Here is a 12903-nt window from a genome sequence, read left to right as displayed (position 1 = left end):
CCATTCTATCAAAAAAGATATCGCAATCAAACGATGGAGAACGATACGCGCATAAAAGGCAGAGGCTAAGAGGATACATTATACAGGGTGAACCATAAGTAATGGGACATAGAGCTACAGCATATTCCTGACATCAAAATAATACGGTTTAGCTAAATTAGATTCAGGGTGTGAAAGTTGAAATTTTATTCTTGATTTTTTATCGATCATCAAGGTCTTTTCATATAAATAACTGAAAATTTGTTTAATGTGGTTTTGACCGCCGGTAAATACGATTTAATCTATTTTGCAGTAGCTAATAGGGGGCGCTACCTTTAACCATTTCAGCTGCTTAAAAAGACTTAAACTTTTTTTTACGCAACTGAAAAGAACATACGACTTCAAAATATGATTCTAATATGTTTTCTATGTAAAAAAGGTATACTAGTTTTAGATCTTAAAAGTTGACCGTTTTCGAGATATTTAATGTATGTAATATTGCAATCATATTTTGAAATTAACTTAATTCTTAATTAATTTGTCCGATTCAGCAGCTGAAAAGGTTATAGGTAGCGCCCCTATTAGCTACTGCAAAATAGATGAAAGCATCGTATTTACCGGCTGTCAAAACCCCCTTAAAACGGCCCATACACTATACAATAAGTTGTACGACAAGTTGTTCAACTCAGGTAGATTCGACCGTCGAAACGATAATTGCATAGTGTGTGGTGGTGCTGTCGTCCAACAAGTCGTACGACCAGGGGGCCTATTCTTGAAAGCAGGGAACGGAATTATCAAGAGAAATGTTAATAGAATGTGACAGAAGAAGCTGACAATGGCGAGTTCCTGTCACATTCTACAGACCTTTCTCTTGATAACTCCCTTCCCTCGTTTCAAGAATATGCACCCCGGTCGAATCGTACGGTAGTTTGACTGGAGAAAAATTTATCGTACGACGGCGTTTGATATACGATAAATCGGACTCAATTCGACATAAACTTAAAAAAAAGAACTTAAAACTCGCGCAAGTATGGAGATCAATACATTTTGGACTGAATTTATTGATTTCTATCGTGAGCAGGTTTGTTTGTGGGATGTGAAATCCAATGAATATGCCAATAAACATAAACTTTTTCCTTTCTTTTATTTTTCCTAACTTTTCTTTCATCATGAACTAAAGCGACTACTATTGCTGCTGTATTTGTTGTTCACAACGAACGCGGCATGATGCTCTGTGTGCTACAAAAATTTAAAACGTACTGCAAATCTTTAAGACCGATTGATGCTCAGATCGTTTGTGTTTGTGGCCAAAATCATGTGCAACTTGTCGCATCAATTGTCTGTTCAATCTATCGTACAACTTGTCGTACGACTAATTGTATAATGTATGGGCCGTTTAACTTATATCAAAAGACCTAGATGATATGATTAAAAATCAAGAACAAAATTTCAACTTTCACACCCTGTATCTTTCTTAATATTAACATTCGGTATAGGACAATAGGTATATTATATACATTAGGTACAAGGACAAGCTAAATCGTATTATTTTGATGTCAGGAATATGCTGCAGCTATACGTCATATTACTTATGGTCCACCCTGTATAGTATATGACCAACCAATCAATGTTTATATACCATGTATTCTCAGTAGCATTTAGAGGTCTATGAAAGTTTCAAAATGGTCCAGAGGCAGTGTTGCCAAGTCAACATAATTAATGGCGGTAGAATAATCGGTCAAAAACGGTAGATAAAGTTAAAGTCTAAAAAAGACCCAAATGGGTCTAGTTCTAGTCATGTGTGCAAAATAAGTTCTACCAAAATTCTTAAGTGTGCAAGATCTGTGAAACTAAGGTGTTTGGAAAACCCTTCAAAATTCTCGTAAAGAAACCACGTAGCCGCTTGACCTACAGCCTGTCACTTCAACTTAACTCAACATGTCCAAAAGGTACGTTAAAGCCAGAATTGCTAACTAGACCTAAGTCTTTGGAACCGAACCGTACCTAGCTGAGAAATTGTCTATGATTTTGGAACCTGAATAAATGTTTGATCCGAGGTTGGTGGTTGTGTCATTTAGGGTATAGCGCTTGCCCCTCGAACCCCAAAAATAGGCTTGTAAGACCCAAAAATTGGAATAAGGCATTTTTGGGCCATTCCATTTGGTGTCAGGTGTGGGGTTGTTAAAACTATCCTAGAGAAAACAAAGGGTAGAAGGGGCAAGTTATACTTGGATTAAAAGGAAAAAAAAATCCAAAAGCTATCCCTAAACATGGAGAGAAGAGGTAGAGGAGCAGAACAACATGCCAACCGAGTTGACCACGAGTTACCATATCCTCAAGCCCTGCGCGCATATATTATGAAACACCCTGTAGTGTGTACACTGAGATTCTTATATTTAGAGAGCTCACCACTTACCTACTAAGTTCTCTTCCGGCAATCAGACCCGTTCTTGATCTGGAACGTTGGAGTTGTGCTCTTCTTTCGGCTTTAAATTAATTAAAGAAAAAACCGTTAAAACATTTGGTCACTGGTGTATAAATAAAATGTTTCAATTTAGTAGTCTGAGACACTTTTCATACCTTCGAATATAATTTCCACTTCCTCGTATTCTTGTTGTTAGACAATAGTTATTTTAAGAATTATAAAATTTGATAACTTAGAGAACTAACTCACCTCCTAACGGACGATTTCCTCGTTTTCGCTTCTCATTTCTAGCAAAAGCATTTCCACTGGATAGCGCTTCCAATAAGCTGAAATAACCGGCAATTAAACATTCCCCAATTCAAATAAAAATAATATAAAACGAACCTATCCATTACACCTTCTTGGTTTTGTGTGGGATTCATATCGATTAGCTTCCGCTTGCTCTTTTCCGCCCTTTCTTGTTCCTGCTTCTGTTTTGCCAAACGCATCTTTTCCCTCTTTTCTTCCATATCCCGCTCTTTCTGATTGTCAGCTTTAGCTTGCTGTAAATAATGCAATTTAAGTCACGCTACATCAACAAAAATCGGATCTACTCACAATAAAACTATCCTTAAACGTTTTCAAATCCGTAAAAAATTCTTCCAGAGTGTACTTTTGTTTGTCGAAAGCGTAATACTCGGCCAGTTCCGTGTACAGTAACTCCATTTTTTTAAACATCTCTTGCATCACGTCGCACTGTTCTCGAGCTTCTTTGGAGAATTTCTAAATGTGGTTCAGTCAAGGAAAAAACTATTGACAATACAGTGAAAAAAAGTTAGTTGTTTTACTTTTAATTGCTTAAAAGTGTATTATTTATTTTATGCCAATAACAAGCACCTTGCAGCTATTATTGCAATGCTTGAAAAACAAGAAGGGATTCGACAACAAGACAAAGAAGAACAAGAAAGGATTCGACAACAAGACAAGGAACAACAAGATATAGAAATGCGTCGAGAAGACAAAGAGCGGCAAGGAAAGCGTAACGTAGAAATATTGGACGTTCTAGCGGGGAACAAGACAGAGATCCAAGAGTAGATAGCCCGTCTCAAAAAGATGGAGTATGATGATCAGGTAAAATTAAATGATGTTCAGGAGAACATTAATAAAATTCAGAATGATGTCGAGATAAAGCTACGCCATTTAGAACGAGAAAATTGACAGCAGAGGAGCCAGCTCTACAGTGATCACCGGAAACGGGCTCAACAAGATCAAGCCTCCCACATACGACGGTCAAACTTCATGAGCAACGTACTAACTCCAATTTGGGGCCGCTGCAAATGCAAATGGATGGAGTAACGAGGAAATGGCTGTAGCACCGATGGTGGCATTACGAGGACCTGCATTGGAGCTGTTACAGACTCTCCCTATCGCCCAACAAAGCAACTATGAAGCCCTAGTAGCTGCATTAGAACGACGTTATGGGAATCAGCATAGGAAAGGAGTGTATCAAACACAATTAAAGGCATTACAGCAGAAAAGTGATGAAAATTTACAAGAGTTTGAAGCCGAAATTCGTCGCCTTGTGCATCTGGCTTACCCAGCCGTCCCGGAGGAAATCCAAGAAAAAATTGTGGCACAAAATTTTGTAGAAGGGATTCGAGATCCGGAGGTAAAGAAAATGCTGAAAATTTTCAAAGGGAGCAACAGCAGCGAATTACTGGTTCGAGCGCTGGAATTTGAAGCTGCGTGCAATGACTTAAAGCCAAAAACCAGGGCCGTGACTATTCAAGAGGAGAGAGTACCGCCAGCCGATCATGTTGCTACATCAATAAATGAAATTAAATCAATGGTCGGCCAATTAGTGCAACAAATGGCAACATCAGGAAATGGTCAGTTCACACAGTTAGAACGATCACGCCCGATCACGACAGTGGAGTGTTATAGATGCGGACGTACGGGACACATTAAACGAGATTGTCGAGTAAGGACACCGTCACGCTCTCCAACGAGTGACGTACAATAATCCAGAAGGGACCAGGAAAAACTCCAGCAGTATAATTTCAACATCAAGCATCGACCCGGAAAGCTGCATAATAACGCAGATTCTCTATCAAGAAGACTTTGCGCCGAAGAATGCAAACATTGCCAGAAAGCGGAACAACGTGAAGGAGATGTGTCCGTCATAATGGTTCAGCTGAAAACCGATAATAAATGTCCCGATGAAATTAGGAAAAATCAACTAGAAGACAGCGACATAGGCCCATTGTTGTTGAGAAAGGAACAAAGTCCCCCCCAGTCCAATATGGCAAGAAATCTCTAGTAAAGGCCTGACGTTCAAAGCACTTTGTAAGAGAGTAAAGTGTTCAGTTATGAGGAAACACTCGACTTCATCCTATCCATATAGCAAGAGATTAGGTGGAGAGGTAGAACAACCAATCAAAAAAGTACTTACGAGAATGAATACTCGCTCCAACCTAGTCAACATGATTAAAATACGAAAAACAGCCTACCTCAGACACATAATGCGCCATCAGGAATATAGCCAGATCCAACTAATTACAGAAGGCAAGTTTGAGGGAAAGCGAGGTATGGGAAGAAAGAAGAAATCATTGTTAAGAAACATGAGAGAATCAGCACTAAGCCCAAAACAAAGAGCAATTTGTCATATTGGTTGCTAACCTCAAACGAGACGGCACTTAGGAGGGGAGGATAGCTAAGGAACTTTAGGAGAATTCAAAGAAATGATAAAGAAAAGGCTAATAAGTGCCCATCAAACGCAACAATTCAAGCAATTGACTTTGGACCATTTGGAAAGTATAAAATGCGAAGTAGATGTGTATCTTGGAGGAACCACACCGTAAGTAGTCTTTACAGCTCTATGGAGCCAAATTTGACAGTTGGAACGTTAAGAAACACTTTAATAATTTGCTTGCGTCACGGAACAGCTGTCATAACTGTCAAAACTCACTCAACAATCATCTGAAAGTATAAAATGTTTCAAAAATGCTGCAATTGCATCGCGACAATACGCATTGCAAGTTCCACAGAAAAGACGTTTTTCTCGTGAAGTGTTTTCCAGGTTAGCTAGGAGACTACTGGAAACTGGTAATGTGCAGACCGTTCAAAGACCTGTACAAGTTCGCAGAACACGCACCGTAGAAAATATTACTAACGTGTTGGCCTATGTTCAATATGATCCCACCTTAAGTACCAGAAAAAATTCCGAAGACTTGGGAGTTCCAAAAACAATTGTTCACGACATTCTGCAAAATAAAAAAATGCACCCCTACCACATTGTTCTACATCAGGCATTAACTGACACTGATTATGACTGTAGACTAAACTATTATCATTGGCTTTTGAATATGATTCGGGAAAATCCAAATGTTCTATCACGTGTATTATGGACGGACGAATCCACTTTCAGTAGCGCAGGGGGTGTAAAACATGCATTACTGGTCCGAGAATAACCCACATTGAATGCGACAAGTCGAACATTAAAATCGTTGAAGATTAAACGTATGGTGTGGAATCGTGGAAGGAAAAATTGAATTGAAGAAAACTGATATTGGAGAGAGGTTTTTGGAATTTTTAAACGTTTCCCTTCCACCACTTTTGGAAGACGTGCCTTTGGAAACAAGAAGAAATATGTGGTTCCAACTTGATGGTTGTCCGGCGAATTATGACCGAAACGTTCGTCAGCATTTAGGCGAGCAATATTCAAATCGTGTTATTGGAAGAGGAAGTTTGTTTGGTCGCGCGTTAGCCAGATCTTACATGTTTAGATTTTTATCTCTGGGGTAGATTAAAAGACATTATTTTTCAAAGGAAACCGACAACTTCGGAAAATATGATGCACAGAATACGAACTGCCGTTCGAACCCTGTCCAGGACTGAAATTGGAGCAGAAGTTTATTCTACTTAAGTCTAAGTAAGTGTATCGACAATGATGGTAAACATTTTGAACATTTGTGAGTATTTTTTGGCTAACTTTGTTTGGGCAATTAAAGGTTTGGGCAAAATCAGATTTTTTCAGTTTTTCCTCTTTTATTTGAAATCGGATGGAGATATCGTAATACGGTTTCCACAAAAAATTGACTTCAAGTTCTTTTTGTTTCCGCAAAATAAATCGATTTAATTTAAAAAAACAAAAAAATGTGTATCCTCTGCAGAAAACGCCCTCTAGTGTATTTTCTGTAAAACTAAACGGCACAAAAAGTATGTCTTTTGAAAAACATTAAAATGCCCTTTCAAACTAGACCAAAAGTATTCGAATCGGTTAAATAGTTCAGAAGATATTAAAAGTTAAATATAAGAAGTTGCATTGACCTGTCTCTCTCTTATTATGACATTTACGAAAAAATTTCATAGAACAAAACGATGCGATGTTACCCAAGTTATTAAATGACGTTTTTAGATTTATAGCTCATCGCATGATTTTCCGAGATACAATAAGTTTATGGTTTCTTACTTAACTTATGGTTCAAACTAATTTCCAGCCATTTCCTGGGCCAACTTTAATTGTAAGATTTTTCTAACAAGACCTTATCGTTGTTGAGATATAGCCGCTCCGTACCCTTAACCGGACACCTTGTATGTATAAGAAATAAATAATTACAAAATTGATGTAAAGTTGGGGTTTTGACGATGGAAAAAAAAACATCTGGCAACGCGGCGCGTTAAACGCCAATGACGTGAAACGGTTTCATTAGGGCCGACGCGACGACTGTATAATCGTTTTCACACCATTCCATTTAAGTGTATGAAACTTATGTTAATGTTATTGTGAATCAGTTTCGGCCCTATTAATTCCTTGTTGTTGGGCCTAAATAAATTAATTAATTAATTAATAAAAACTGCCGATAAGATTACTAGTCAGCAAAAAAGGATACATCCATAACCTCAACAAATTTATCGTCATCACTCTGAGGTATGCGATTATTCTCCAAGTCGGTTTTCAAGTTTTTCAAGTTATTGTCCATTTGTTTCAGTGTTTTTTGTATAGTGTCCAATGACACGCGACTCGCTCTGCAAATGTTCATTGTTTATTTCGTTAGTTACCAATAAAAGCGATCGGCGTTGAAAATTACCGGTCAATATGGGGCATCTCGTCGTAAAAATTGATCAGATCCGGCCATTTAGTTTCGACAGTTTCCGCTATGTAGTGCAATAAAGTTTGTTTGTTTTCAGCGTCTTTTGTACCCGTAAGCTAAAAAAACATGTGCATAGTATATTATAGTATGTTCAAGATTCGATTCTCTATACAGGGATCTCGCTTCCCGTAAGAGCTACTGCAAAGGTTAAATGGGGAAAGTTTTAGAGAATTTCATAGGCACACCGTTTTAAAAATATTTAATTTTTGCTTCGTTTTTTAATTATTTTCGAAAAACCTAAAACGACAATTTTCAAAAAAGTGCTCGATAATAATTAAAAAGTTTTCGATAATTTTAAAATTTGGATTAAACATTGTAGAGCAACTTTTTAAGAACTATCTTTCTGTGTATTTCGTTTTCAGTTCCGACGATCAACTTCTTTTTTTTATGGACGCCATTTTGTTTTTTTATCTAGTTAAAAAGAGCACGTTTTTTGCATTAAAATGATGTATTACATGTTACAAAAAAATGTACTTTTATGTTAAAAAAGCTAAAAAACAGTTGCCAAATGAAACGGACTTTCCAACGATATGGCAACATTGGTTGATCAGTTGAACCGTTTGGCCGCTAGACGGCGTCAAAGTTGACTTATCAAAATTTGAACTCTCCCTTATTTGGGATACTTTTTAGAAACTTTTATATGTAAATGGATAGCCAATGAAATGGGCTTTCTAACGATATGGCACCATTGGTTGATTGGTTCCCTAGTTTGGCCGCTAGACGGCGTCCAAGTTGACTTAACAAAATTTGAACTTTTTTGATACACTTTTGCATTAAATCCTTAATAGCTCCCTTATTTGAGACACTTTGTAGAAACTTTTATTTTTCAATGGAAAGCCAATGAAACGGGCTTTTCAACGATATGCCATTGGTTGATAGGTTGAACCGTTTGGCCGCTAGAGGGCGTCAAAGTTAATATAAAAATTTGAACTAACTCCAGGAGACCAGGATCCAGATTTTTCTAAATTTGTTTCATGGACTGATGAAAGCAGGATTACTAATTGTGGTGATTTTAATAAGCCCAACAGACATTTTTGGGCTGTAGAGAATCCCCATGAGGTTGCTCAAAGACGGATGCAGACAAGATTTAGCTTAAATATTTGGTGTGAAATCATTGATATGCAAATAAAATATTAAATATTAGTTTTATAATAAAGTTGCGACTCAGTAACTGAGCAATGTTTCTTATTTTAGGAAATCGTTTAATTTAAAGGCCATTTACATTTGATTATAATCTTAATGGAAGGAGGTATTTGGATTTAATGAGAGTTGAGATCTTACCAGCTCTTCGAAAAATTGTGCCAAATGAAGCTGACATTAGAAAATTATGGTTGTAACAGGATGGCTGTCCTACGCATAACACAGCGCCCGTTATGGATTTTCTTAGAGAAAATTAAAACTGACCCCCCCTTTGTGTACAAATTTTAAATGTTTTAAAATTAGCGAAAATACAGCACTTTTTTGAAAATAACGTCGTTTTTGGTTTTTCGAAAATAATTCAAAAACGAAGCAAAAATTTAATATTTTTAAAACGGTGTTGGATTGCCTATTAAATTCTCTAAAACTTAAAGCGAAGCGAGATCCCTGTATAGAGAATCGAATCTTGGACATACTGCAGACGCAATCAATGAAATTAGGAATCAAGTGGTCTTGAAGGACCAAGTATTAAATTGCCGGGTTTTCTGCCCTAGGGCGGTTAAAGAAAAAACTTCTAAGACACCAAGCTTTCGTCACTTGACTAACCTCATCAGAGTGCTAATTGTTTTTGATAGAAAAAGGAGGTCTCCAAATTGTGATAAAATAATAAGTATCTCTGAAGCGTCGTGATCCTATGTTAGTCTCATGCTGTGTTTTTAGCAGTTTCCCTCCATTCCTCTCTATATGACGTGCTTCTAATGCTGTCTTGGAAACATTTTCCTGTAAACTGTTTCACCTGGTCCAGACATCGTTTTGGAGAACGTCCTCTAAGTAGTGTTCCCTCTACCTTCCCCTGGACCATAAGTTTTTCGAGATTGTCATCTTTCCTCCTGCTGACATGTCCAAAATACTTGAGAATCAGTTGCTTGATTTTAGTTGACAACCTGACTTGGATGTTAAGTTCTTCGAGTATGGATACGTTAGTTCTGCGGTCTGTCCAGGGAAACCTCAGTAGCCTTCCCCAGATTCACATCTCAAACGCATCCAACTTGGCGATGTCTGTGGCTTTTAAGGTCCAGGATTCTGCTGCGTATAGCACAATTTGAAAAACTAGGGTGTTTACTAATTTGCATTTTGTTGTGGTTGTTATATGCCGATCTTTCCAAATTTTGTTGAGTTTGGTCATGGCCGTTTTGGTAAGAGCTATCTTTCTTTTGATTTCTTGACTTAATCCGCCATTTCTGCTATGTGGGCACCTAGATAAGTTATTTCTTCCACGTTCTCGACATCTTTAATATTAGGCATTTCTTCCATGCTGTGCGTGCGATCTATTAACATAAGTTTCGTTTTCTGACGGTTCAGTTGTAGACCGAACTCCAAGCTCACTCTCTCTACTCACTCAATAAGACTCGACATTTCCTGCTTATCTTTGGCGATAAGTGTGGTATCATCAGCGTAGCGGAGATTATCCATCCTTCTGCCATCTATGACAACTCCTCCTTCCCAGCCGTCCAAGGTTTTCCTTATGATATGTTCTCCATATACGTTAAACGAGAGTTTCCATATAAAAACAAACAAATTAGGCCGAAACATTTAGCACCTTGAGGAAGTTAGTAAACACTAACAAAAGCTTGGTAGCTTAGAAGATTTTCCTTTAACCGAAAATTGCATACATGGCGACCAATGAAAGACCACAAGTGACCAACCTTAGTTAAGAAATTCATTTCAAAAGCGTATACTCCTCCGTTTTTGCTGCCAGAATTCATGTAGTTGCCTAATAACAGTATCAGCTCTAACATCCTAGCAAACTTTTTACTTTTTTTTACTTCTTCGCAGGCTGCTGTCGCCGCTACAATGTCCTACAACACGTCATATTGCCGTACACATTTACGTATAAAAAAAATATAATTTTACTCACTGGTTTGGTATCGCTAACCATTTCTTCGTAACGGTGCTTAAAACTAAGTGACCTTAATCTAGGCAGTAGTCTTTTCACTTCGGAAATTTTAATGCAAAATTGTTCCGCTTCCGGCAGTTCCTTGTATTTATCTTTAAATTCCCTCAGTTGATTCAGTTTATCCGCTGGTGGTAAGTACTAAATAAAAAAATAAATAAACAACACAACCGGTGACAAATCAATCGCGACTTACCTGTATTAATTGTTCTAAAACATTTTCTGAAAGTACACTATGATCACACCTAAGTATAGCTTTACGAATATCATCGTAGGGTATATGTTTTAAACTGCCGTTTAATAAAATAAAAATGTTCTGCGCTACTTTATCATCTAGAACCATAAGTTTTTTCACCTTTTTCAACGTTCCAACGTTACTGATTCTGTATTGGAAAAGTGGGAAACAGCTCAAGTGGATTAATAGTGTGCGACTGAAAACTTACCTGTCGGCAGATTCGTCGTTAACTTTATTAACGGGTTTTGAGGAAAACTTTTTGGCCAGGCCTTCCAGAATATCCGGTTCGGCCAAATCCTCTTCTTTCGCTTTGACCCAAAACGATTTTTCTGAAAGTTTTTGAGGCACAATCTGAAACCAAACCATTTCATTAGAATTGTTTTAGTGACGTGTAGCCGTTTGGCTGGCTAAAATAAACACTTGTACGATACAACAAGGGTTCCAAGTAGCATTTTGTAATGTTAACCAGAATTGTAGCTGGAGTCCACAGGAAGAGAACGACTATGTCACTTACAAATGATAGTAACCAACTAATTTTGGAGGAACAACAACTAAAAAACACATGGACCAGTTATAGGTATAGAGGCCAACTTTAAATATTATAGAGCTGATGCGGTATACGTGCATGAGGACATGGGACCAACTATTCTTAAATCTATAGCAAAAAATAGGAAAGCATCTGGCACTGACGAGATTCCGACCGAGGCTCTAAAGCTCATTACAGAGGAAAATATTGGCTTGGTAGTTAAATTTTTTAATAGTATCTAGGAGACAAATAAAAACCTTTATTGCTCTACCTAAAAAAACATCAGCCAAAACAATGTGGTAATTATCGCTTAATCAGCCTCATGTCCCACATGCTCAAAGCATTCCTAGGTATCATTCACGCTCGCATCAGACGTAGATGCGAGGAAGATCTTGCTGATTCTCAATTCGGATTCAGAAACGCTTTCGGAACGCGTGAAGCACTTTTCGGAATGAACCTTCTCCTCCAAAAATGCCGCGATCAGCAAAATGTTTTTGCATGCTTTATCGATTACGAGAAAGCTCGCACGATCTCAGGGGCCAATTAACATCGGAGTTTCTTGAAATTTCTCGTGCAATAAGGCGATTGTTTGGCGGAATGTGTAAGCCGTTGCTCCGTCTTGTTGAAACCAAAGGTCATCAGCATCAATACGATCCAATTGTGCCGCGGTAACGTTCCCCGTTGACGGTAATTGCCTTTTCTTCCGCATTTTCAAAAAATAATGGTCCAACGATGCCACCAGCCCATAACCGTCACCACTCACTTTTTCGGGATGGACAGGTGGTTCATGATATTCGTGTGGATTTTCAGATCCCCAGAATCTTTTTCTTATTTACGTACCCATTAAGGTAAAAATGATCATCATCAGAAAAGAGCACTTTGGCCGAAAATCCGTCTTCTCTTTCAAGCATCCAATTAACAAAAACACGCCGATGTTGATGGTCTGCCGGCTTCAATTCTTGTGTTAGTTGGATTTTGTAATTTGTATGTGTGGAGGTGTAAATCAATGTGCAAAATCTGGCGTAGGGTGGTCTCCCTAATGCGCACACTTCACTCACTGCGGCTATGTTTTCAGGAGTACGAGCTGGACGAGCATGTTGGTATAGTCTACGACCTTCAACCGAACCAGTTTCCTCAAAACGATTAAGAATCCAACGAATTCCAGGCTCTGTAAGGCGTCCATGTCGGCCAAAAATAGTGCAAAGTTCGCGAAAAGTCTTTTTTATATTTCGACCATTTTCGTAATAAGTTTGGATAACCAAAATGCGTTGTTATGTTGTAAGCGAATCCATGACTATAAATTGCATTCATTTTACAGATCATATATGCATTAACCACGTGACTTTTGACTCATAGATAAAAAAAAGTAATAGATGGGCGCACCCATTACAAACGTGTAGCTCTAACTTAATGCAAATTTAGTTTAATTGTTAATTTGGAGGTATAAACCGGGCATTAAAGTGGAAACTGTCAAACTCAGATTTCAATTTAGTTCAACGTGTCTTTATCACTAAA

The 12903-nt window shown here is 37.9% G+C and overlaps 1 protein-coding gene across 6 annotated transcripts in view; it reads right to left on the bottom strand.

The window, feature by feature from the left end:
- Nucleotides 1–12903, bottom strand: part of LOC145726381 (protein diaphanous-like) — a 100438-nt gene that overhangs the window by 10081 nt on the left and 77454 nt on the right. For all 6 annotated transcript variants that reach the window (XR_014177592.1, XM_081975418.1, XM_081975416.1 and 3 more), the window contains 10 exons: nt 11071–11213; nt 10824–11010; nt 10592–10768; nt 10380–10532; nt 7474–7592; nt 7276–7411; nt 3002–3166; nt 2789–2946; nt 2654–2730; nt 2396–2465 (listed from right to left, as the gene is read on the bottom strand). Coding sequence is in view for 5 of the 6 variants with exons in the window: in XM_081975418.1 (XP_081831544.1) it covers nt 2396–2465; nt 2654–2730; nt 2789–2946; nt 3002–3166; nt 7276–7411; nt 7474–7592; nt 10380–10532; nt 10592–10768; nt 10824–11010; nt 11071–11213 (1385 nt within the window). In the remaining variant the exon portion in view is untranslated. The remainder of the gene's footprint in view (nt 1–2395; nt 2466–2653; nt 2731–2788; nt 2947–3001; nt 3167–7275; nt 7412–7473; nt 7593–10379; nt 10533–10591; nt 10769–10823; nt 11011–11070; nt 11214–12903) is intronic.

The sequence above is a fragment of the Ips typographus genome, linkage group LG3 (genome assembly GCF_016097725.1).
Source record: "Ips typographus isolate SLU linkage group LG3, UJ_Ityp_2.0, whole genome shotgun sequence".
Taxonomy (NCBI): domain Eukaryota; kingdom Metazoa; phylum Arthropoda; class Insecta; order Coleoptera; family Curculionidae; genus Ips; species Ips typographus.
The sequence above is the reverse complement of the archived record's forward strand: the minus strand, read 5'-3'. Positions and strand labels throughout refer to the sequence as shown.